The sequence below is a fragment of the Melanerpes formicivorus genome, unplaced genomic scaffold (genome assembly GCF_026170545.1).
Source record: "Melanerpes formicivorus ecotype bairdi unplaced genomic scaffold, bMelFor1.0.p_v2 SCAF_5, whole genome shotgun sequence".
NCBI lineage: Eukaryota > Metazoa > Chordata > Aves > Piciformes > Picidae > Melanerpes > Melanerpes formicivorus.
The window spans coordinates 30,307,222-30,335,083 of NW_027142357.1; the positions used below are offsets into that span (position 1 = coordinate 30,307,222).

The following is a 27,862-nucleotide window of genomic DNA, read 5'->3' on the forward strand; positions in this document are numbered from 1 at the left end:
GTCCCCTTCAGCAATGTTCTTGGTACCTAACTGTTTTCTTTTATTAGGCAACACTGCCCTTCAGCTTTTTGAAGCTCTACCTTGATGAGTCTGGTGATAACAGAAGTTCTTGGTGATGACCCAAATTATGGGAACATATTCATGACTGCACCATTAGTCAGGGTGAAATTTATTAGAGCTAAGGGGATAATTAGGCAATATGGCAACACAGAGCATGTTTTACAAGTCCCACACATGTCTTTGCGGGGGACAGGGAGGAACTAGTTTGAGAGCTGAGTAACTCAAATGACCTCTAGTGACTCAAGGAAAGTAATCACAACCCTGCAAAGCAGAACATCTTGTCAATAATAAAAATGTAGTCACAAAGCCAAGGAGCTAATGTGTGTTTAAATAATTGCACTCCAAAGTATGAACATGCACCAGTTAGCTGACCTACAGCCTAGACCAGTCCCTCTGTTGGGCTTCAAGGAACCCCTCCCCACATATGCTGTCATGGCCTTTGAGTTGAACCTAGTAAGGTTTTGGGTATGCTCAGACATCCAAGCTGGGGCCTTTCATATTACCTTTCTCAATCTGTTTGATTACTTAACTGATCAAGCGTCTTTTCAGATCAAAATGTCTCACTGTTGTCATTTCTGTTGTCTTGAACTTCTCTGCAAATTCCCTGGTGCTGCACTTTATGAATCTGATTGGTATGTCCAACCAAAGCCCCTCCTTTCCAGGAGAAATTTTCTTCTCCTGCCTTAGATTCATTTTGCTCCAATATAAAACTAAGTCCTGGATATTTGAGAGATACAAATCTTCAGAAGGATCTCTCTCTTCTGGAGTACATCTGTGTGTTCCCACATGTTTCCCAGTGAAGAAGACACCTACTCACCTACTTAACATGTAACACTACAGCGCTGAAAGGATGCTTTGTACTTTTGCCTCTTTACCTGATTACAATCCTTCTCAAAGGCTGCCTTCTTGCACATTGTCTTAGGTCCCTTCCCTCCCTTTCCTCATCTCTCTCAATAGGCCGAATTAATTCTACTTCTTTTCATCACTGCTGAAAGCCATCTCTACATGCTTGGGTGAGGTACAAATTGTCACCACCAGAAGTTTTTGGTCACTCAGTTGGGTCATCATCCTGAATTAATGATACATGGCCTCAGTTGTCTGAAACATTTAAGTTTCCCTTCTCCAGAAAGCACATCCAGGATTTTATTTTTTTTTACCTCCTGCTACATGTGTCACTCAAAAGTAGTAAAGTTGATGCCTCTGGAACCATGTGGCAATAAAACAACTTTCATGGCATAGACCAAGGAAAGGGAGTCTGGATGTAGATGTAGACAAACCTGAGAGCAAGGCAACATACAAACACAGAACAGTATGTACTTTCTCTTGGCTGCTTCCTTACTTGTCATGTGTGCAAGTTATAAAGCAAACACTTTTTAGAGTGTTAGGATACCAGCAATTCCTCCTCTTCCATCCTCACCAACATTCTTACTCTCCTTACCAAGAGCATGCCAGGTCATCATGCTGCACTTACAGACACTCCAGCATCAATTCCCTCCTGCATTTCCAGAAGAAATACCATTTCTAACACTGTTCCCAGGCACTCTAAGGACCACCTCTACAACCATATGGCCCACATGCAGTATGGAGGAACACCAGATTCATATGGCATACAGATAAAACAACCAGCTAAAGGCCATGCAAACCACAAGCATGACAGCCCAGCCATCTGCACAGACACAACACTAGCAACTTCATCTATGAACATGCAATTAACTGTGCCTTCCATTCAGCCTATTTCCATGGACACCTGGTTCTTCACATCTCTATTTCTGTGCTTGAGTTCTATGCAGGCAGATTAAAACAGAAATTTAAAAACAAAACACAAAGAAGTTGTGTGTTATTTCTGCATCTTTAGGAAGTCACATGAGGGAGAACCATCACAGGAGATGCAGTCATGCATACAACCATGCATATCTGTGACAACACTGCCCAGGAGGAAATGAGCAGAAATGGACCACAATGGCTAAATTCAGTGCATATCTGAATATTCAGATGTCACACTCAGACACAGAAAGAAAGAGTTAATGTATCTTCTAATAAATCATGAACATTGCTTCAGACCATAGACCAACAGTGCTCTAGAAACTCTAGCTCATCATGTACTGTCAAATCAGTTATTCATCATGCACTCCTGAGAGAAGCCTTCTAAATACATTTATTTAATTACCTGCACATACCAGTGTAGGCATCACTAGCAAGTCCCGTTATCAACAGTCACGTGCATCCTCAAATGCTGATGTGAAAAGCAATTCAACTTCTATGGACCAGCTTTTACACTCAGGCCAGCAATTTCAAATTACTCCAAACACCACATATGAGTTCAACAGATTAAGCATACACTAATGTCTTCACTGCACTGGCACAATGGAGGTTGCAGGGGTTTGTGCAGGGGAGGTTTAGACTCGAGGTGAGGAGAAAGTTCTTCATCGAGTCGTTCGTCATTGGAATGTGCTGCCCAGGGAGGTGGTGGAGTCACCGTCCCTGGAGGTGTTCAAGAGGAGATTGGACATGGCACTTGGTGCCATGGTCTAGTCATGGGGTCTGTGTTGATAGGTTGGACTCGATGATCCTCAAGGTCTCTTCCAACCTTAGTTATACTGTGATACTGTGAAAACCGGAATACGGCTTTAAAACTGGAAAGTGAAGACTAGAAGAGAATAGGTAACATGTATATTTAGCAGGTAAATAAACCCATGCTTAATTTCTAAAGTCTTTTATAACAGACCTATTCATCTGTTACTTCCATGAAGTAAGTTCCTGTGCAAGCTACTGGCAGTCTTGCCTTGCACGCCTGCAGACAAACCTACAATCATGTTTTTCTCTCCTATTAGAACCTGTAACATGAAAATGTACATTGCTTGTGTTTGGAAGGATATAAAAACATCCACAAGTACAGGCTTACTGCAAAAAAAAAACCCCACAGACTGACCCTGGGAGATGCCCAGTACCTAGATGGTACTGAGCTCCTCAGGTTCCTGCTAACATCAGCAGAAGCAGCACCTCCTGTCCCAGGCTCAGTTCTGCAGGAATTCATAATGGTGAGAGCTTCCAAATGGACCATCAACCCTCTGCATTGCCCACAGGAGACTTCTCAATCTGTCCACAGAGCTGGTTCTTCCCTTGTGCCATGCAGGGCACCCTGAGCAGAGCCTGCCAGTCCCATCACCCTTTGCTGAGTTATGCATGAGGAAGGAGGGCAGGAGGTGTCGAGATATGACAGTTATTGTGCACCAGAGACCTGAGCTGGCAGAGCAATTTCTTTCCTTGTGTATTTATTTACATCCTCCTTTCCAGCAACTGTACAAGGCACCACTATGCTCAGAGAAATATACCTCTGGAAAAAAACCAAACCCAACACTTGCTTTGAAAGCAGCTCCCTGGATTCCCTACAGCAGCCCCAAATCTCTGCATTTCTTATTTACACGTACAAATATTTTTTAGCTCAGCTCACTTCACAACAAGGTATGGAAAATTTTCTTCAAGTCTGGGGAGAGAGGAATACAGAGGCACTGCATTTCTGCACTGCATTTAGTATCTGCCAGCTTTAATGAAAATAGAGCACATATTTACATGCCCTATCAGACCAGTGTAGCTTAACCATAAGGACTTTACTAAATTGGGATGCAGATCAAGCCCTTCATGCTTTGGCTGCTCAAGGGCCAGTTCATTCCCCTAGAAGATGTCACTCTCAATCTTTTTATCCATCCTGACAAATAGATTTCAGACCTGAAATATTACAAATGGATTTTTGCTGATAGTGACACATCTATTTCTGTAAGTTTATGTTTCTATACACTTTGCAGTCGGTATACACGACAGAATCTAGTAAACGCTGGGTCTTACAGCACTTAGAAGGAAAAAAGTCACTGAACGAAGTTCCTATAGGCTGGACCCAGCAAATCCATGAAAAGGTTCTTGTTTCACTTCAGTTTCTATGATGTGTACTGTAAAAACATTTCTACAACACTTTATCAATTTCTTTCCTATTTAATCCTCCCAGACTTCTCCATAATGATTTGCTGCCTTAGTCTAAAAGGGGAAAGTTAAATTCCCTTTTTGAAGCATTGTCTTTCAAGGACAAGGCACATTTATAGCGCTCCATAAATAATAACTTGTTGAAGTCTAACTTCTTAATAATAAAGCACAGAAGCTTAATACCTTAGAGGCCATTTCTGGTAATTTGTTAAAACTGTGATAAACATGTCTGATAAACACATAACCAATACATAAAGTACATAATGCCAAGCTTCTATAAATAGCTCTGCTGCATACAGCAGTATACAGATTACAGATCACTGCTGAGTGCAGTGACAGGTATGAGGAATGATCACAGGATCCTGTCAATTCATTGCAGGGAGAGGGGGCCTGGATGAAGGGAATTGCATTGTGTTTTATCTAATTATTAATAGATTTCCCTTAAACGGTCTCAGATCCTCCTAGATGTGGTGAAACTCCAGTTGTTTGCTTCATTAAAACTAAGCATCCATAGTGCCTATCAACACACTGGTCCAATCACGAAGTTCTTCTGGAGTGGTTAGACAGTAAGTCAGCTGGAGACAACCTCACTTAGTAGATTGAGGTTGGCAATCATGAAAAAAACAATTTTTAAAATTAAAAAAATAAACAAAATAATCATTAAAAAATTCCATCAGTGGGCTCCAGTTCCCATAACCTTAATCTCTGACTCAGTTCTTCTCTCTACAAACAAAAGTCAACCACTTACTATACTGGGGCTGATTTTGGCCCGCAGTCACTGGCTGCTGAACGTGATCACGTTGTTCACATCAGAGCAGAAGTGGATGCTACATACTGGCATAATGAGGAAAGAATCATTCACCAGAAAGAAGGACTTTCTCATTTTAACAATGGATATTTAACTCATCTCCAAATAATGCCATCTTTGGTTATTCTCGTTTCTCTGTCTCACAGACTCTTATCACACCCTCACAAAGAGAAATGCAGTAGCCTGAAGGAAGTTCCTCTGCCCTGGTTCACTCCTGTACAAAAATTACACAGATGGAGGGTTTCCATGACTAACTATGTTGCCTTTATTGGTTCCATTCTTAAGCCTCACTGATTTAAAGTTGAGCCTGTCCTCCCATCTTATGTTTTCAGAGTGTATGCATACCTGGAAGGAGAATCTCTGTAACACCCTGCAGAAAAGGGTCTCAGCCTCCAGGTATGAAAGCTCTATTTTCTTTGATAAAGTTATCCCAGCCCCGTGACTACTGTGCATCATCTGAGTCATGGCAACCCACTCTGTTCATGGTCCTCTTTTATCTCAGATGCAAGGTAAAATGCCTCACAGTGTTCCTCCTCACAGCTCTGCAGCAAGCAGTAAGGGGATGGGTTCCTGTAATTCTTGCGTCTGTACCTACAGTGACAACTTTTTATTTCAACTGCAAATATTAGTTTGTTGAGGGCAAGTTTTCAGCTGCTCAAAAGATCTTCTTGTACAGTCAATGCTACTGATTTTCTCTCTTTCACAGCAGAATGAGTTGATATTGTGACCCCAGATTTCTATGCAATAAATAAAAATGCCCCGGGAGAGAATTTCTGTCTGCTAAACAGACAGCACGGGCACATGGGAGGAAAGGAAAACCAGAAGCACAGAGAGATCAGCGGACTAGGAAAATACACTGAGCATGTCAGGGGCAGAGATGAGCCCTGAACTTTGCTCTCTTGAAGACTAAAAACTTTCCTGCCCAGCACAAAATGAGTTGTTAGACAGCATTTTCTAGCGAGTATCACAAAATGCATCTGCTGAATCAGTGGTGCACAGAGGGGGTGGGTTTAGAGATTAGAATAGTGGGCAAGATGACTTGCATGTCAATATCTTCTTTCTGTCATCTTGGGCAAAGATTCAGATTTGGTTTTCTACATGAGACTGTGTTTTGGTGCCTTCAACTTCCATTTGTCCTGCAGGAGACTCAATTAAACTATATAACTTCCATAAATCAGACACTCCCCTCTCTCTGCTGTGTCAGATAAGAGTTTACAACTCCAGACCATGCCTTTCCTTATCTGAAAGAAGCACTGTATGAGTCTTAACAGATCACAGCTTCTACAGTGCACCCACATGGACAGCACAAGGTTTTATTATTAAAGACAACTGTCTACAGCTTTAGTAAAGAACATTTGATACCAAGTACTAAAACTAAAGCAGGATTTTCCAGATGCACAGTAAAGATAGACACACCCAGGTTTCAACCTGTAATTTTTTCAGCTTTGGGAAATTTAGGGAATCAAGGACAGCTTACAGTGAAGCAGCCAGCTCAACCTTGAGGAGGTACTGTCAAATTAAAATTCATATTTGAAGCAAGCAGATTGACTTGCCAGTGCCTTAAGCATACTTTCAGTAACCCTGGTGTAAAACATTTGTAGCTTGATACTGAAAACCACACAGAGGGGAAATTGAGCTTTTTCACATAATGGAACCTTTTTTCCTCACCCAAATTTGCAGTTTTCATAGCACCTATGATTCTCTATCATAGCCCAGGACTGCCTGTACAAGCCTTGCCACAATGCATTATAAGCAAGGTGTAATAATAAAGGAGGAATCAGGTAGCAGTGGATGGCAGAGCAGGGAGAGAGAACAGAGGAGAACCACACAAGAGGGAAAGGTCATGGCTCACTAGCCATGTAAGTCATGGTGAGGTTTTCATAACCTGGAAAATTTTACTGTATCAAAGATGAGATTCTTCTGAGACACAAGGAGGACACATGGGAAAAAGCAAGAGGAGATAGCACATTAGGCAAGAGGAGAAGGCACATTAACCAAGAGGGAGAGAGATGCTGACTTCACGGGCTGATTCATAATGGAGTGAGCATCTTACAAGCAATGATAAGCAGGTCTGTGAAAGACCCTTAAAATTCATATAAGCATTAATGTCATGAGGTTATGGCCAAAGAGAGGGGAATCAGTGGAAGGGTGCAAAGATACTAGTGATCCAACAACACAAGGAAATGATTCTATACCTGAACAGAAGGGCTTGTGGAAGCCAGGAATGATGCCCAGATCACAGGTTTTAGCAACAGATCAGATTGCAGGGCTTGTCCATAAGGGTATGGAGAGGACACATTCTCCTGTGGCTATACGCTGAGCTTAGACTGACAGCTACACATTTATGCAGCAATGTCAGATGAACATGCTGACATGATGCTTTGGAAGAAAAATACAGCTCTGAAGAAGAGAGATAAAGATGGCACTGGATTTCTGTTTCCACTGTCTAGTGTTTGTATTTTTATCATTCTATGCAAAGAAAAATGTCAGTCTGCGAGAATGATTTCATTTTGCTGATGATCTACTTCATTTTGCTTGAATGTGTTAAACATAGTAATGATTTAGTTGCAAGTGCTATATATGAGAATGTTTATATTTTTTTCTGAAAACAGCTCAATCCATTGGTTATTTCTACTGCTTTTAAGCAAGCAAAAGCATGGGCAGGGAGACATGCAGATCAATAGCCTCACTTAACTGGGATACTTGTCATTCTAGTTTAAAAAGTCTGTAAAGCTCTCACCCATAGCCAGTTTAGAATGAATAACAACATCTAGAAGTGGAAAAAAAGCACAGAGGATGTTAAAGAAAGATGACTTACAGTGTTCCTTACTGCTAATGATCAAAGGCATGCAGAAACTGAGACAGGACTTTTAGCCTACTGGATAATTAACAGCCAGAATAGAATTTGGTTTCTTGCCATGTCACATTCAGTTTATAGCTTACAACAACAAACATTTACCAAATGTACTGGAGATTACAGAGACATAAGATTATATGGTAAATCAATAAAATAACTAAGTAAAGAGGTTAAAAAGCACTGAGTCAAAAATTAAAGAAAAATTCCTCTGCAGTCAAGCACAGGGGGGATACATGAATACAGCTGAAGTGTTTGCAGGTGCAGTTGACACTGGCCAGGTGGGCAACACACAGCACTATTTCTCACATCACTAGCACTGCTCGCTCTGTAAAGAAGTTTTGTTGTGGGGTTATTTTTCTTCAGTTGCTACAAACAAGGTATGACAAGCTATTTCTAAGAAGCGAGCCAACTAACAGAGTCACAGCAATGGCTGCCCTTGATAAAGTGGAGGCAATTCTTCATTCGAGGCTCCTCCACCACCAAAAGATGTCCATCTCCACCCCTTTATGTTCCTTGGCAGAGTCGCCTTTCAGAACTAAATCCCTCCTTCCTCTTTGTGGGCTCCACTGATGGATGTGACAAGACTTCTAAGCAGCCTCCTCTTACTGTTTTGCACAATGATTTCTGAAGTAGGAGGTTCAAAAACCCTTCCAGTGGACCAGCCCATATTCAGTACAAAATCAATTTGCCATGGCTATAGTCTCCTTTGTATTTCTGCATCAAGCAAAGCAATTTTATTCTCCTTCATTTTTCTCCTCTGGGTTTCCTTGCCATTGTGCCTCCTCGAGGCTCACCGCTATGTAGAGATGTTAAGGGTTCTCCACTATACATTTTATGTTCCCTCCCCCTGTCTGCTTCTGAGGCAGGCTGGACAAATCCTGCACAGTCAACTGAGTGCAGTTTTGTGCACTTACATTAAGAGTTCAGCTATGAAAAGCAATCTTCCCATATATACTTCAAACTGAAAATGCAATCACTGAAGTACATGTGAAACCTCTGCATAGTATCAGCTTTCTAAAGTGGGATACTCTTGCATTCTTCATTCCTCTCCAGGTTACATCATTGAATATACTTGTTCAGCATTTATTCCTTTGCTTTGGGAAGGAGCTAAAATAAGTTTGAGGAAATGCCCAATTTGGATCTGATTCTCCCAACAATTAGGCTGAGATTCAAGAATCAAAATCAGCACATCCTGCAGTATTAAAGAGACTAATGAAGAACTCAAGACATTTTCAATGTTCTGTGCTTCCTGCTTTTCTTTGGGGAAATCACATCTATTGCTTTTAGGGGGGGCTAATACTCTTTCAGATGACAAACACTGCAATATATTCTCATTAAAACTTCGTAAGTTTGGTTTGAGTCCTGTCTTGGCTTGAAAAAAGGGGCAGTGCACGATTAAACAAATAAATGTGTGTGTGATTCAATTTATCCTATCAACATTCTTTTCTGGCTGTGCACTTAAGCTTGGTGTAATACAACCAAAAGGGGAAAAAATGCACTGGAAATCTTTAACTAAGTGAAAGACACATTACTGAGATGAAAGAAAAGCTTTGAGATTACTTTCATTAGCCAAGGCCACTTTCATGCAAGCCAGAGAGATTTGGGAAAGTTTCTGCAAGGCAGGCTGAATACAGAGATCCTGCCTGAGCCTGCCTGCTCCACTGGAGCTCAAGTGAAACCAGAATCTCCCCCCCTGCTCTTCTCCATTTTAAAGTAATAGTTTTTGAGCCTTCATGGGGAAAAAAATCCTCAGCTAAAAGGGAGTCTTATACTTCCCCTACTCAGATCAGCAGATGTATGTCTGAATTTCAATTTGTTTTGCATACCTAGAGAAAGGATGCAGAGTCTTCTTCCTAGACACTAGGGTTTTGACATGTACTGTGGAATCACATGGAATATTCAGCTGTACTGTGAGGCATTTCTGCTTAAAATTAAATGGCAATTTTTGCCCCAGTGAGCTTGGATCCTAGGGTTAGGGCGAAGGACAATGTGTGGCTGAGAAATAGAGGGAGGAAGAAGAAGAGAGAGCAGTGAGATGACTAACACAACTAGGGAGTACACAGGGTGCACATGCAGGCACGGTGCATCGTTTTCAAGAAAGTTGTTGGCAACACACCTAGGTTTTGACCTTTAGACTCTCTGAGCTTCTAGGAGTTTGGTGCTTAGCATCACAAACTAACAGAAAATGTCATTTCTGATAGACCACTAATAACCAAATATAAGTAGGACCTTTCAGATATTACCAGGCAGTGCTGGAAGAGGAAGGCAGTAATGAAAAGTCCCCCACATTTCATAAAACAGATTTCAGTATTGTTTTTCATTATTCTATAGCTACATTGTTCATTACATACCTGCTCCTCCACCAGGTGCCTAATGCCCTTGATAAGCTAATTACAGCCTTCTGCTTATTTCATGTCAAGCTTAGCTCCCCAGTCTGAGCCTAGCCTGCAGTTCTGGCATGTTTTTTTCCTTAATCTAAGACCATCTGTGCTTCATCACCAAGGAACACTAAATACGGAGAAAGTCAAGAACCAACAGCATTGAATTCCCTGTTTGCTGCTCCCAGCTCCTATCCCCAGAATTTCCAGTTGTGAAGCAAACATCCATCCAGTCCTAAACACACTGGAAGTCTCTGACCACTCTAGTTATCTACATATACAGCAACAATTTTCAGTGGTCAGTGGGGAAATGACAAGCTAGAAAGGATCTGGGTCTCTCCATTAGTTTTACAACTTTACCTCAAAAGCTTCACATTTCAAGTCCTATCACATCACCAGCAATACATGCAGTAGCTGGGTTCAGCACTTGATCAATGCAAATTAAATTCTCATTTCAGAAAAGCACAAGGAGTCCGTTTGGGAGAAAAGTGATGTGGATGACTTATCAGGAATCCAAAACATATTTCTCACATCTCATTGCTGCAAAATGGAAGTACATAACACCTTGAATCAAGACTGGACTGCAACGTTAGGGAAGATGGCGCTCTGTTTCTTTCCTATCCCACCACCAAAAGATCAAGTATTTCTACATGCTACTGTCTTTGGCCACCCAGCTCAGCTGAACACAGTCCCTGCCTGCTGCTGCTGTAAGCAGCCAGAGCCCCATCACTGCGTGTAGCATCAATCACCTAACTTCTTCCTAAGCCTGGAAAACAGTTGCCTTCAGACTCCCTGCTTGGTCTGTCACAGTTTGCCTTGCTTCTGCCTCCTCTTTTCCAACACCAGACGTCAGCACCTGATGCTGTAGTGAATTCTGCCAAGCTTCATCTCAACAAGGAATTTATTTGCTCCTTCTGCAAAGATGACTCTGATGCAGTGTCTTTTATTCCTTCGTTCCAGCTCCTCTGTTCTGCTCTCCAGCTTGCAGTCTCTTGCCAACTCAGGATTTATTTTTCAATTTCCTTCAGTTTGAGTCCTGCCCTTACATTCCCCCTGCCACCTGGCTGCTCTTCCCTCACCTCCCCTCTAGCATGTTTGCATTTGACCTCTACCAAGGTCAAAATTCCACAAATGAGTTTTGAGAATATGCCTTATAATTAAGATGAGGGAATACAAACTCATTCTCCAACAGGATTAATGATTCATACTACTTTGTGCTGTCTCTCACTACCTCCTTTTTGGTGGTTTTCAATGCTTTCACATTTATCTTGTCTTGAGGAAAAAAAGAAACACCACAATCTTTTGCTTTGCTTTTGCTTGCCTGGTTCTTAAATCCTCAGTAACTGAACTCATAGTGAAAGCAACTAAATTTGTAGCCATTTTATTAGCCCAATACATTTTTTTCTCCTGTCACTGTGTTTACTACTATCATATTTATGAACCATTGATCATTCATTTCTACCTGATGCTCTCCTCTTAGGCCAACTACATTTCGTCTCTTACTAATCCCAGGTTAACTCTGGAGCTTTTTTAACATTCTTAACAAAGCTTAAATCACTTCTCTTTGAGCAACCTTGCAGCCTATACAAATGGCTGCAGCTCTGTTAGTAATTTGTCTTTACTTATAAGGAATTAAGCCACTCTATTTCAAAAACCTTAATACAATGTTTCATCTCCTGCTTGAAGTGATGAATTAATAATTAAAACAATGCATGGCATTTGATCTACATTCCTGACACAAAAGTGTTTCTGTCAAAACCATATTTTTATTAACGCTCCCTTCAAATTATTTCCAAGCTGTTCTCTTTTCAAATAAAATCAAACAAACAAACAAGTGAGGGGAAAAAAAATCCAGAATTATTTAAACTTAAGTATTTCTTACTTGAAGGGATACATTTTTATTACATTTTGCCCCCACCAGGCTCCATCTACACTATTTTTGCATTAATATACTTTCCTCTAAGAAGCTTAAATAAAGTAAAATCTTAAAATCTAAGAAGCTTAGATAAAATTAGTGACAAATGGGTCCATTTTAAACAGGTGGACATGCTGAAGTTGAATGCTGTTTAGCTAAAAAGCAGGAGTGAAGCTTACAACTGCTCAATATTACATGTACTATGAATCAGAATATAACAACTTTGCAGACTGATGATTAAGGCAAATTCCCTGCAAGTGCATATCATCATGTATAATATTTACATCGTAAATAGAAAGCCACTTACTGCAAAGCATTTCAAAGGCCAAGTGTCATTATCTCAGCTTTATTTGTGGAGAAAGGAAAGCTGACTGTCTACAAGTAAGGCACTTACTCTGTGCTATCCAGACTCACCTTTGCATAGCCAGCAGATTGAGGGAGGTGAATCTCCCCCTCTACTCCGCTGAGACTCCACCTGGAGTATTGTGTCCAGTTCTGGAGCCCCTATTACAGGAAGGATCTGGAGGTGCTGGAATGTGTCCAGAGAATGGCCACGAGGATGATCAGAGGGGTGAAGCATCTCTCTCATGAGGACAGATTGAGGGAGTTTGGGCTATTCACTCTGAAGAAGAGAAGGCTCTGAGAAGACCTAACTGTGGCTTTCCAGTATCTGAAGGGGGCCTACAAGAAAGCTGGGGAGGGACTTTTTAGGGTATCAGGTAATGATAGGACTAGGGGGAATGGAAAAAAAGTAGAAATGGGTAGATTCAGATTGGATGTTAGGAAGAAGTTCTTCACCATGAGGCCACAGGAACAGGTTGCTCAGGGAGGTGTTAGAAGCCCCATCCCTGGAGGTTTTTAAGGCCAGGCTGGATGTGACTCTGGGCAACTTGATCTAGCGCAAGGTGTCCCTGCCCATGGCAGGGGGTGTTGGAACTAGATGATCTTGAGGTCCCTTCCAACACTAAGAATTCTATGATACAGAAAAGGAGAGAAATACATTTTTTTTTTTTCTGCATACTTCCTTCCACTGACTCCCCACACTGAGACTCCCCAGTCTCAGAATAGCTTGATCTCTGCCTGCTCATGTCACAGACAAAAATGCTTCAGAGAGCTATAGCCACAGGGTGCCAACTTTTAGATGAAGGAAGCATTTCAGTGACAGTAGAACACCCATAGGATCATTGTTGACTGCCCAAGCTGTGGCAGCACCCAGCAACTCATTTATACCCCACAGCTCTAGCCCTCCTCCAGAGAGCCCAGCATTCCCCTCTTATTTCCCCATCCATTAGCAGGCAACTCACAGCAGCTGTTGTTTGCTGTTTAGCTGAAGGCTTGCTACTTTTTCTGCAGCCCTGAAGAAAGACCTTGAGGCTGAAAACTTGCCATCTTGCTCCAGCCAAGGTGGCTGGAGATACCACAGGCATAGTTAAGTTTATGCCTGTTTACTCATGTGTTCTCTTAGCACATGGGTTGTGCTTTCCTTAAGCTCAAACTGGGGAAGTTGGGTGAACCTTGGAGGCCAAAGCTCTGTGAGACTCTCAAAGGATTTAGGGAAGTTGTGCCTGCTGTGCTGACACAGGAGTGATGCCCTGTGGGAGCGATGAGCAATCTGTTCCCATCTCTGCTTCCCAGCTCTGGATCTCTGGTAACAGCTGGGCAGACCATGTCAGTGACTCTGCTGTGTAGCTCCTGGCTCAAATAATCTCCTCACATTAGTCATTCAGATCTGTTGCATTTAAAAGGAGCTGTAAACCACACATCAGCTAAACTGGTACTAACAGAGAAAAGCAGCATCCTTTATCTAGGGCAAAAGCAGACACACAGACATGAAATGTATTTACTATAAAGTAATTCTTTTATTTTTTTTCTCTAAGAGTTCAATAGTTGGTTTTAAAGGAAACACATGAGGTCATTCATGGGCCCTTTTAGAGAGATGCAAATCAATAAATGGTGATGTTTTAAAAATGCTCTCATTATAAATGGCTGAATGCTATCAGGGTCAAACTTAATCCTGTGCAGAAAGCCAGTGCAAGGGATGTGAATCATTTAGGTCTCTCCAAAACTCTACTTTGAGAATGAAATGTAGGTATTTCTCTGTATTCTCAGCCTTAAAAAGAACTGTGGCCTGCTTCTTTTTGCTGTAATTGGCCCAGATACTCCATTGCTCATCTTGTAAATTGCAGTCCTTTGTGTCTTCAAGGACTTCTCTTAACTCTGACTTCCCAGCATGTGCAACTCAGTTCCCACCCTGGAGATGGGTCAGGGCGCCAGGTCCCAGGTAGGAAAAGCACTTTCCTGAAAACACAGCCCTGAGAAGCAGTAAACCACAGCACTGGCTGCAGCAGGGTGCCAGGACCTGTCCCCGGGCTCCACTGATTGGCAGCCCACCATCTCCACAAACCTGAACTTGCTGAACAAGAGACTGCAGGGGGGCATCACCTCCTCTCCAGGAGGGCATGAGGCAGGAGCTGACTGTGTGAACCCTGTGCTTGGTGTGTGAAACGCAGTAGGCTGTTGTTGCCACATCTACTGCTCTTAGCAAAGGTGCTGCATCAAAACCCATCCTGTGTTAGAGCCTTCACTGCTGATCGCATCAGAGCAGCCTAATTGCGACAGGAGCAATGTGGAAACACTTTCTGTGACTTGTGGTAAGCCAGCGTTTGCAGCTAGAGAATAAACTTCTCCTGTGTCTAAAAATATCCCACATCCCTAAAGCAATAATGATTTAAAGCAGCATATTTTTATACAAATCTCTGTTTATATAAATACCAGTTTAGCCAAGGTGTAGCCTACACCAAGAGGCTGATTTGCCTCTCGGGAACATTTGCAGAGGTGGATTTATTGACAGCAGCCACAGATGAATGCATGTGTCAGGGCAGGGAACAGCCAGGGTGTAAGAACACAGATCCCCAAGAGCCTCTCCTGGGTTCTGATGGAATGAGAAACAGCACACAGAGAAAAAGGGGCAAGTAAGCAAACCAACCTACACTTTCCAAAGAGGCAACTTCCGTGAGAAGATACAAGAAGTCTAAGGGACATTTTTTTTCCCCCTCAAATTTTGTTTTTTTTTTTTCCCCTCCCCAATCTAAAGGATGTTTAATGATCATGACTCTAAGCTGAATATCTCTCTGGAGATATTCAAGATGCACCTGGATGCATTCCAGTGTGATATGGTATAGGTGATCCTGCTCTGGCAAGGGGGTTGAACTAGCTAATCTTTTGAGGTCCCTTCCAGCCCCTAACATTCTGTGGTTCTGTGTGAAATAAGACCATTAGTCTTCATTCCCTACACATAAAATGCCTGACAGTGTTTTATCAAATAAAGAGCAAAATATGCTACTGTTATCAGTAAAGGACTTCAGCAGCTAATTAAACTCTCAGGTTCTGAATGCTATTTGCTGACAAAGGCCAAAACTGCTGTAGTAGTTTTGGCTTACAGGTGAGGTGAGGCAGGGAAGGGAGGAATAACAACAAGTCACCCAGGAAAGCAGGTGGCTGACAGTCATCATACCAACCTCACTTCACTGTGTGAACATAGAAGTATAGTTCCTCTCTAGGTGTGGCCTTCACTGACTTGGAGAAGGCTGCCCTGTTTAATGCGGCGTGTCAGCCCAAACAGGTACAGATCCTGAACCTATATGTGCCGTATGCATATGTGCTATACAACCCTATGGATATGATCCTTTTGTGTACAGACAATCATTCATACATATATATGCACATCTACATATATAAATGTAGATGTGAATGAATATATGAGAACTTCCCATAGCATACCTAAATAGAATAATAGAATCATAGAATTGTTAGGGTTGGAAGGGACCTCAAGATCATCTAGTTCCAACACCCCTGCCATGGGCAGGGACACCTCACACTAGATCAAGTTGCCCAGAGCCACATCCAGCCTGGCCTTAAACACCTCCAGGGATGGGCTTCTACCACCTCCCTGAGCAACCTGTTCCAGTGTCTCACCACCTTCATGGTGAAGAACTTCTTCCTAACAGCCAATCTGAATCTACTCACTTCTAGTTTTACTCCATTCCCCCTAGTTCTATCACTACCTGACACCCTAAGAAGTCCCTCCCCAGCTTTCTTGTAGGCCCCCTTCAGATACTGGAAGGCCACAATTAGGTCTCCTCAGAGCCTTTCCTTCTCCAGACTGAACAGCCCCAACTTCCTCAGTCTGTCCTCATAGGAGAGATGCTCCAGCCCTCTAATCATCCTCATTGCCCTTCTCTGGAGGCATTCACAATTACATTTCTCACAGCTAGGCACTTCACTTTGGACCAGGTTAACAAATGTATGAATGCACATATGGAAATGTATTCTCACTTGATAGAGCATGCAGCATGTTCTTACCTCAGAAAATTCTCTAAGGAAAACAGGCATTTATTTAAAGCTAAACCTGGACTTATGTTTTGCTGTCTATAAAGGGGCTCTCAATTTGGGTTCTCTCAGACAGAGGAGATGTGTTCAGAAATCACTCAACATTACAGAATATGATAGAAGATTGGATTTCTCTGCTCTCAGAATTCCAGCTGACAAGTAACATCAGCACAGGGTTGACTCCAAACAGCGTATGCTGGAGCTTATTAAAGAGTACAGTTGCTGGCAGCTCAGAGCTGGAGAACTGTGTCCTTGAAAGATAGGTGTGGCCTTCAGACCAGTCCTCAGACCACCTTCAGTCTGCCATGGCTTTTTATTCCCCCATCTCCCAATTCAGGTCGAAATTTCTCACTTAGACAAATCCTAGGTAGACCTCCATCTGAAAGCCACAATCTACCTCCTGGTGAGTCACTTTAAGGAAGGGTGTATTCAGGGAGTAGATTTTGTTTGGGGAACCTGAAACCATAAAAATAAAAAGCTGAATTTGCCAGAAAGTTTGTTCAGCCAATATAAGCTTTATTATGGAATAGCTTTAAACCTCCTGGCTGAGAGTGAGAGGGTTTAGGTGCAGCTTTGGAAGGTGATTTATGAATAGATTTATATGTTAATCTGTTAATAAAAAATGTAGCGTACTGATAAAATATGTGACAATCATAACTCAGCTACGAGCCACATATTAAAGACTGCATCTGCTCTAGCAGAGGTTTTGATTATGTTTTTAAATGAGGGAATTGCATTGGCCTAGAAATAAAAGTTTTATCTAGAAAGATATGCCATGCAATTCAAAGATGTATCTGGGAATCTGCAGGTAAAAAAAAAAATGACATCTGGAAAGTGAAGTTTATCCATGAACACTTCAAAATGGAGTTCCTGTCAGGTGGCTCAGTAGAACTTAAATATAGGCAAAGCATTCTCAATCTTTTCCCAGAATTGCTTCCCAAACTGGATTTTGAATTAGATAATAATCTTGGCACTCCAGCTAGATTGAAGGAATAAATACATTCAGCAAAGCTGGGCCATCTCACGAGCACCCATGGGTCTGTGCTGCATATCAATGCCTACTTTCCTGGTGATTTTTTAAAGGACACTTTGAAAACCGGGAACAGCTCTGGCTCAAGGATGGTTCTGCAAGTAAACCTGAAATACAATACTTTTACATCTTTTTATTAACAAAATTCACAGCACTTTATAAAGAAGTGCCCCCATTTCACACCCAAGCATATACCAGGCAGATAAACTGGGCAGATCAACTTTCCTTCTGGTACCCATGGGCAGATCCACAGATTTGGGCCCCATCTCGTGCCTATCCAGCATCTCTTGGGGATGTAAGATTCATCTATTATTTGTAAGTTTTCTGATCAGCACCAGGACTTTGTGAACATATTCTGCTTAAATTTTCCCAGTGAAGTATTTTCACCAGGAAAGATTACCTGTGTGACAATTTGTGCTGTAAACCATATTACTCACTGCTCCCCGTTGGTTTTGTTCTTCATTCAACTGTACAGAGAAAAACCAAATTAAACTCTGCCACTTATCCTTACACATTTTTATTTGTGCTGGTTTTGGCTGGGATAGAGTTAATTTTCTTCATAGTAGCTTGTATGGGGCTATGGTTTGGATTTGTGCTGAAAACAGAGTTGATGACTCTGGGATATTCTAGGCATTGCTGAGCAATCCACCCTCTTACATAGAGCCAAGGCCTTTTCTGCTTCTCACACTGCCCCACCAGTGATCAGGCTGGGGGTGAACAAGAAGTTGGGAGGAAACACTGCTGGGACAGCCGATTCCAGCTGACCAAATATTCCACATTATATGACCTCATGCTCAGCACATGGAGCTGGGGGGAGAAGAAATAAAGGGGTGGTTCAGAGTGATGCCATTTATCTTCCCAAGTAACCGTTATGCATGATGGAGCCCTGCGTGCCTGGACGTGGCTGAACACTTGCCTGCTGATGGGAAATGGTGAATGAATTCCTTGTTTTCCATTGCTGGTGTACATGGCTTTTGCTTCACTTACTGTCTTTATCTCAACCCATAGTTTTTCCCACTTTTACTCTTCTAATTCTTTCCCCCACTGCACCGAGGCAGGGAGGCAGGGAGGCAGGGAGTGGCTGCTTGAGGTTTAGCTGCTGACTGGAGAAGGCCACACTAGAACAGGTGCACCTCAAAGTGACTCTGGCTAATATGAAACATCCTCTGCAAGTGTATGTCAGGATTTTGCAATAGCTGTACCTGTTTGTTTTTTCCATCTCTTCAAATACAGTTTATTTTTAAGAAAGGGCAGACTGGATGGGGTGCTTGGTGCCATGGTTTAGTTGATTAGATAGTGTTGGATGATAGGTTGGACTTGATGATCTCAGAGGTCTTTTCCAACCTGGTTAGTTCTGTTCTGTTCTATTCTATTCTATTCTATTCTATTCTATTCTATTCTATTCTATTCTATTCTATTCTATTCTATTCTATTCTATTCTATTCTATTCCATTCCATTCCATTCCATTCCATTCCATTCTTTCTATTCTACATACCAACTCTTCAAGTATTTTAAATACTATTAACCTAACACAACCTACCCAGTCAGCATACAAATTTTACAGGTTAGAAACTTCTTCACATCTTCCATTGAAAGAAATAATTGATATAAAAACATTTTATGAAATTCTAACAGTTTCTATTAAACTAATCAGGTGAAAGTCCAGCTAGGAACCTTGGATCTAGAGGAAAATTTCTGGTCACAATATAAAGGAAAGGAAAAGAAAAACAGATGCCCTAAACAAACCAGGTCAATCGCTTGAGATGCAAGAAAAGCACATTCAAATCCTCTCTCTTGATGCTTCAGAAAATAACTTGTCTGAGAATATTTGCAGCCCAAGCAACCATGTGCCTATTTCCTCTTTCAGATTTTACAGAGATATCAAAAAGTCTTGTTTTCATCTCAGTGCAGAAAAAGGGTGGAAATATTTGCATCTCTGAAAGGTTGGGAAAAATCATTTTCCACTCAGTTCAGTTGAGAACTCTAAGTTTCAAGCAAAATCAGGGTGAACAGGGGGTAGGCACTGCACTGGGATTTATGGAATGCCTGCCAAGTAGCCTGCTTTTTACACACAGCAAAGAATAGCATTCCTTCCTAAGAAGTCCTAATCAGCATCGTGCATTTCTAAAAATTTGCTCAAAGGCTTATGTTTTTTAAGTGACCCTTCCACCTCCTCCATTAATTACAAACTCCATTATAAACCAGACTTTTCTATGGCCTCACTGTGAAAGCTGCAGATTAGGAGCTAACCTTGTTTCAGACCCATGCATAAATTAAATACCCCATGCGCTCCCAGTACACATCATTTTTAAAAGGTGTTCTATAAAATGTCTAATACTCAGAGCTTACAATGCATACAAGGGAACCATTTAAAGATGGAGATTAAATATGTTGCAAGGATTTTGTTTAAGAGACACTACAAGATTTAGGAACTAGTATCCATTTTAAAACTGTGCTTCTTGACTGCTGCAAGAAGATGAATGCTACATGCCTTTGAATGCTACGTGCCAAAGCACCAAAGAGGTACTTTTGGATATCCCATCTGGGGCATCTCAATATGCTGATGTTCAGAAATTCTTTAACAATGTGCCTCAGTTTTGGCAAGAAAGGCAGGTAGACAAAATCACAAGTGATCCCCAAAATAATTGGGCCTCAATTTGCTTCTGGATATTGACATTCAGCCAAAAATGTTTCTCAGAAAAATATTCACCACCACCACCAAAGTTTCTCATGCAGCTAAAACTCACTTGGTGAAAGATTTCCCAGGTCCCAAATGGAATTTCTGAAACACATTTCAGAAACAAAATGAGAAAGGGGAAAAAAAATCTCAGAGAAGTCAGTACAGTTTGTTTTGTGGAGCAGGAAGCGAGCTTGTACCGCTTCAGTTTCTGCTCCACTCACTAATTCTCATATAAAAGCTCAGCACTAACATCTCAGAGAAACAACCACAGAAAGGAAATGACTCCTTTAAAATACAGTCCAACAGCTGACACATCCTAAAATCTACCTCTCTTCCTCCTCTCCCCTGAAATCTCAACTGTTCTATAAGGCAATGCTACCTTCTTACACAACTTTTATTCAATAACTTGCCCTTATGATGCTCCATTTTGTCTTCTAGCCTACTGGAATTCCAAGACAATAACTTCTTATCCAAACAACATAGAGGAGCTACACTATATTACAGAGCATTCCTCACTGTGGAGATTACATAATGAAGTTTATACCACGGGCAGTCCAACACAGGCTCAGGAGTAATACCATAACTTCAGCTTCTGCAATTGACAACTCCTAAAATGTATTTTCAGGAGTGACAGTTTCACAAAAGGATCTTTGAAGATGATGGAGAACTCTTGCTCATTTTAGCTGATTTTGCATTGGGTTTAAATGAAAGGCCTCCACAGTCATTCAACAGGTAGAAGGAAAGAGCTTAGTCGTCTAAACTCTGTGAGCTGAAAACTTTTCTTAAATCAGAGAGTAATGACATAGTTAACCCTGGGTTTGTGATACACAGTATTCATAAAGGGGATTAAAATCCAGAAAAAGAAGAATTTATTCCCACTGAAAAGCAATGACTGAAGTAATGCTGTGATGAAAAACATTATGGCTTGCTCAATGGCAGGAAATATTAATTTTCTGGTTAAAGAACAGATAACTGTCAGGAAAAACATGCATTAGGTAAAATGAGCTAGTAAATCTACCCATTACAGAATGAGACACTTAAGTACTGAGATGCTGTGGGAGCAAGCAGTGGCATAGGAATATTGCTCCCCTGAGATGCTGTGAACACCCTCGCTGAAGACAATTAAGAGTCATCTCCTTCACAGGAACACCCTGGCCCCCTCTCCTTTCCGTGACAGCTGTGGGGCTGAAATGCACCCTTGTCTTTTCCCCACAGGCTCAGTGCAGCCTACCAACATAGCTGATTGCACAAGGACACTCGGTGAAAATCAGCTTTAAACTTCACCTAACCTTGCTGTAGAGAGATACATTCCTCACTCTGCCAGGCTTTGCCCCTCAACAGGCATATCCCGCTCTCTGTAGACTCTGCTCCTCATGTTTCTGCCTTCAACTCAAGAAGGTTCCAATGGAAAGGGAGAGACATCTTTCAATACAATGCTGCACCTCAAAACAGTTTTAGTACCACTGGTAATTTGAAGAGGAAGTCCCATGAGCAGAAATAACTCAGACCACAATCTCAAGACAAAAAAAACTATCCCCAAATCAGGCCAAATAAGACCCACACTGTGCTTTACTTACAAGCAAAGAAGAGATACAAACCAACCCAAATTAGCATTGTGATTGTTTCTTAAACTGCACTCTCACCCTTGGAAATGTCTTGCTTTTCTTGTCTCGCTTTCTGATCTGATCTTTAAAATGATGCACAGTGAAGGGAAGGTAGGAGGGGGTGCCTCTAAGCTGCATCATGTGCTTTATGGAGCCAAGCCAAGCAGCTACTTAGGCAACCATTAGGTCGGGAAACAATCACTTCCATCATTCCCAACACGTGTGTCAACATAATTCCATGCTCTCTTTGTCATGCAAAAACTCTTGGCAAAGTGACCGGATACACCCAGAAAGCAGGAGCAAACTAAGCTCATTATGTTAACCGGAGATCCCACAGCATCCTCCAGTGCCATAGAAGGAGACTTCCCATGTTTTGCAGTGTAGGAAAGGAAGCTTGCTGCACCAAAAAGGGCCCAAGCCAAGCCTGACTTCAGAAGTGTGTGAGGGAGATTCACAAATGGGTTTCATAGAAGGGGAACCCTTGTCTGACAAGCACAAGAGGCTGTGTCAGGCAGTGTGATAACAGGCATTGCAGAAGGTATGACACTTTGTATAAACTACAGAGACTTCCCTCTCCTGTGTGCTTGCTGGAAGCTTTCCAACCATGCTAATATGGCTCTGCAAAGAGAAACTACTGCCAAATGGGAGTATCAGCTTCTCTAACTCTTTATTGTTGTCACTGGTAATTCCAGACTTTGTTTTCATTTTAAAGGAAGATTCAATGCATTTTACAACCATTAAACATGTTTTCTTTTCTCCAGCTATACTTGTAACTCTTACTATCAGCAAAAGGCTTGTGCATATTAGAATGGCTCTCATACTGCTCTAATGGCTTCTTTGCATGGCCAGGTACATGAGGAAAGCCCTTCAATCTATCTCAGAATTCCTGAATCTATTTTTGGTGCTCTAGCAACTGTAGAAGAAAGTAAATATCCCAGAGTGTAAGTACTTATTTATTTAACATAAGCAGTTGGGGTTTTCACTAACAATTTTTGCTGCATCTTCCAACTGCAGATCCAGTGCAGTGGGAAGAAAGTCCTCATACTGCTGGTTATTTGCAAGCCCTTTCAAAGTTTAGCTGCTTTACCTCCATTCTGCCATGGGTAACATACATCTTTCAATGCATTTTGCCTCTTGAATGCTTGAAAGTCCAACCTTGTTTTTTGTAATTCATTCGGCAAAGCACAGCTCCTCAGCAATCCATATTCACAGAGGCCAACAATGGCTAAAAATGAGGATGGACGAGAATAGTAAAAGCTTCTCCTACATGTTGCTGACATTTCCTCTAATGAAAGCCAAGGATTTCTATTGATTGTTGTGTTTAAAGCTGTATCAGTCACGCTACATGCTTTGTTCCTTAAGATGCCATACTTTTGGCAGATCCTGTTACCACCCAAACACTCAAGAATTAAGAGCAGAGTGTGCTGTCCAAATGGGCAAGCACAGGAGAGCCCTTCCCCCAGCATTATCATTGGAGTGGGAATAAGCATCTGGTTCTGACTTTGTCTTCTCCCTGCTTCATCACTCTGGGCAAATTTACACTATACAGCTTATGAAAATGTGTATCAAATATTACACATTCATGAGCAAGTCAACTAAAACAAGAGAATTAAAAATGAACATACCTGAATAAGAGAAACGTTGTGTAGACTAAGTCTGAAGAGGTAGTTCCTGCATGAACAAGCAGAAAAATTACAAACTGTTAGGCTAACAAAGAAGGAAAGGAAAGTTTATAAAACCAGTTCATAGGTTTTGGTCATTCATTTCTACAGACAAGCTTTTCTTGGAGCCTTTGCCACAATGTCAAAACAGCTCTACGCCCCTTGTTCATCAGTGTCTTAATGAACCCCCATAACAAAATTTTGAGCAGGTCAGGAGTAAAATATTGCAGAACTCACAATGAAGAACCACAATTAAATCCCAACAACACTGGGACTGTTTTCAAACCCTCAAACAACTTTAGCTGAAGTCCTGTAATGGCTGCACTTGTGTTTTTCTCTACATACTGAGAAAACTGGGGTTGAGGGGAAGTCAGCTGGAACAAAGCTGATGCCATGTCTGTCCTTGTGGGCACTCCTATTCAGGACTTTGTGGAAAAGGAGTAGAGGACAGATACTTCTCAGCAGAATCTCTCTGCACACAAAACCAGCAGGGAAATCAAGGCAGTGGCATACTCCCAATCCTCCTGTCACTGCATCTCCACAGACAAAGCAAGGGAATTCCTGACAGAAGTCACTGTAGCATGAGATACTACACATCAGCTGAGTTCCTGTAACCCTCCTTCTGCATGTTCACATCCCATCACAAATAGGAGGGAACACACATTTGCATAAACATCAATAGATGAGACATAGTTAACAGGATTATCTCACATTTTTGACTGCTAAGGCAATGCATTTACCAGGACCCAGCCAACATAATAAGCCATACGGACTTGATTGTGTGCTTGAGGGTTTTGGCCGTGTCTAACTTTGTATTGTTGCATCCCCATCTATCAGTGGTCTAAAGAGCTGTGATCTTTTTCTAGCTTCCCTGTCACCACATTCTCTCAGAGAAGACACATTTACAATATACCAGGTGAGTTACTTTTTTGGAGCTGGCTCTATTTAAGTAGTAGAAAGTACCACATTGATGATACAGCTTCATCCACTCTAGAAGTGCTAATATATAGACATTCCCCTATCTATTAAAAATGAGAGTATCACTCCTTAGGTCAGTAAAGTCAGAAAAAAATCAGTAGAAAGCTCCTATAGTAATGGAAAAGTCCTAAAGACTCTTCTGAAGGGCCTTGTTTAGGGTGTGTAGACATCAGCACACTCTGCCCAAGCAAATAAAGTCATGTAAACTATGGCATACAAGAGATTCATATTGGATCACAATGACCACTACAAGGCTTGAGAAGTTTTTCCTTCTACTGTTGTCTCTCACTTGTGTATCACTTAAATCATAATCATAGAGTTGCCTGTATACTTTGTCCCAGTTCTAGAAATAAATCAAAAGCTCTCAGCTGCTACTGACTGTCAACAAAGAAGGATGGGGACAAGGGTGATGGGGAACTCAGGAAGTCAAACTCATGGTATCAAATTTTCAGCTCAGCTTTGATATGCTCTTTTCTTTCGTTCTTTTTTTTTTTTTCCATCATCCTATTCTGTATTGGGTCTGGCTACCCAGAATAAGGATAAGACCCATCAGCAATATCTGGAAAAAATAAATCAGCAATATGTACCTTCACACTCAACATCTCCATCTTCTCTCCTAATCCTATCACTGGAAGTTCGTCAGCTCTTTTGTACAGTCTGAAAGCCTATTCTGTCTCAAAGGGCTGCATACTTTGCCAAGCAATTTGTTATTAATTCTTTAGACTTAAATATTCCATTCTGCAGGCACATGCAGCAGACCAGAGACACTAAGCTTACACAGAGCTAAAATTTCAAACTGGAGATAAATTCTCATCCAGTGACTAGCCTGACGTCTCCCTTAGAAAAGCACATGCTACTCTCACCAAAATATTAATGCAACTTCAACACATCAACTGCCTTGAACTAAAGCCTTCTCCTGGAAAAGTTAAGCATGTCACTGGCCTCCAATCTTACAACACCCTAAGGAGAAAGTTCTCATAACTGAAGACTTGAAGTTGCTCTCCTGTTGTTAAGCATGCTATTTAAATGCATTGATTTTGGAAGTCTTATAATGCAGATTTCACCTCCTTGTTTTAGTTTTGTGAAAAGCTGGACAGTTTGACTGACTAATAATTTTTAATATTAGGTTTCTTTCCCTGATAGCACTGCAGAGCAAATTTAACCAAAATATCTTTAATGGAAGAGACATATCTAAAGGGCACAATTTTCATTACACTCAGCCAAAACAGAAGCAGACAGGAACAGTGTCCATTTAAATAAAACCAGTCTCTTTCCTCTTAGTGACTGCTGCACAGCACCTGGACAAAGCATTAGCAGAGATATTCCTTGAGTGGCTGAGACCTAAACCAGGGTGGAATGGAGTACTAATGGGGCTAGCACTATGATCTTACACAGCCTTCGTACTGACCTCAGCTCTCTAACTCTGACCTTGTGGCTTTCTTACAGAAATGAGGGTTTCCCTACATTTTTCATCAGCTTCCCACACTTGCTGTCTGCACAGCCACTGGCAGTTTCTTTTTGTTTGTTTGATCCTTCTCACATCTTATCAGCAGTGATATGAACATTGGTGTCAGACCAGGCTACCAGAGACACCTCCAGACTCATAGTTGACCTGCTCAGCTAGAACGGACTAATCCTTAATTAATAACGTGCTCCATTAAGAATAGTTGTTCTGCAAAGCCATACCAGGAGTAAAAAGCCAGGGGGAAAAATCTGCTGAATATGACTGTGCCATTTTTATGAATTACATTTTAACTGCAATTGCAGTCTAAGAATGAGCAAGGTCCCTGAATGACAGGCACGGTTTATTGTACCTGGAATTGCCCCATTTGTGTCTTTTTTTCTGCTTGTGTTTGAAGTTATGTCGGTTTAATACCTTGGTGAACTATAATTTAAAGCAACTGAAAGAGTAGGATTAAGAAATAAATGAGAACACTGAGATTTCTGCATGAATGGATGAGGTGTCTTTGTGGTCTTCTCTTTTTCTCCCATTTTGTCTTGTAAGTGAGCACTGGCTAATTCTGTTCCCTCTTAAATTAAACCCATCAGAACAAGGCCAGGAGAGTGATTGTCTGGTTCAACCACCTATTCTAACAATCTCTTTCTCCTGTATAAAAAGGTGGTACACAAACACGGAGGGATAGGTCAGCCTTCTTACTCACTTTCTGTCCCAATAAGTCATACCACATCACTCTATGGTATTAAAACACAACCTTTGTTTCATCCCAGAGATGGCTGCACTTCATCTCCAAAGCAAGTGACTAAACTCATCTAAGTAACTCTGGGACAAATGGTATTACAGAATTGCAAGGTGCCTCAAACTGCTAATTATTATTACTACTAACCTTATTATTCATGAACATCAGTGAATTTCCTGAAAATGGCCATGTTAAACAGTAACAGTTTGAGTCTCAGCCAAGACTGTGGTTTTGTTAAGACATGAAGTGGGTTGATGGTTCTTCCTCTGGAGATTGATTCATGGCAGATGCCTATTTAAACAACCTGAGGGTACATCCTCTGTCACCTTTGACTGCAGGAGGGTATTATCCCTCAGCTCAAACATATGAAGGTAGCTGCTGTAAAGACCTTCCTGCTCTCACAATCCAGTCTTGAAGAATTTGCCATCTGAATATATACAGAAGAGTGAAAAAAGAGACATTGTTCTCATTTACATTTAAAGCACAGATTGAGCAACTCAGCCAACATTACAGAACATATCTGCAGCACAACCAGGAGTTGGTCTCCTGGTCCATTAGTCTAAGCCCTGGTTAGGAGAATAACTTGCCCCCAGAGCTGGGGCACACTGGTGCTGAAGTGCCATTTGCACTAATGAAAATTGGGTAGATGTTGAATTACTTTCCCAAACTGGGCCCTCTATGCTAGTCTGTGTATGAAAAAAGCCAAGCTGTAGTATAAATCCTGTAGATGAAAGTATTTGTTAATTGGCTTTGTAATTTGTATTTGGCTGCCTTGTAAAATGATTAAGTGCTCACTGTGCCTGGTACCACAAAGCATACATACCAAAATAGCAGCTGAGAAGTGTTTCAAAAAAGGGTGGAAGAATATAGTCATTTAAATCTGCTTGCCATGACATTCCCAAGCCAAAGCTGTTTATTAAGTGTTTATTCCATATAGCCAAGCACACCTTGGATGAACTTTCTAACATGATGCCCACACGCTTGTTCACACATTGCCTGGCCTTGAAACAATTTACAGCCAAGGCAAAGTATTTCTAGGATGCCACTGAGCAACAGAGCTACAAGGCAAATTAATGCTTTCCAATGGGAAGTCACATAGCAAGAGTGTTTGAATAATAGCAGAGACCCTTCCTTAGAGAACTGTACTCTCAGGAGTTTCAAAATTATAAGGCTTGCAACATGCTTTAGATGCTCATTCTGGTCCTTTTCAGACACTACATCTGTTAGCACTATGCTGGCCAATTAAAAAGTGTTTCCTTCTAATTAAAGGAGAGCGCACTTTTCAGTTCTGCTGTGCTAGATCAGGAGGAACATCCCTGGAGCCAATG

At 41.4% G+C, this 27,862-nt stretch overlaps 1 protein-coding gene across 2 annotated transcripts in view; it reads right to left on the reverse strand.

Moving 5' to 3' along the window:
- Positions 1 to 27,862, reverse strand: part of SEMA5B (semaphorin 5B) — a 295,761-nt gene that overhangs the window by 91,667 nt on the left and 176,232 nt on the right. For both annotated transcript variants that reach the window (XM_068138997.1, XM_068138998.1), the window contains exon 5: positions 23,323 to 23,368. In XM_068138997.1, coding sequence (XP_067995098.1) covers positions 23,323 to 23,368 — 46 coding nt within the window. The remainder of the gene's footprint in view (positions 1 to 23,322; positions 23,369 to 27,862) is intronic.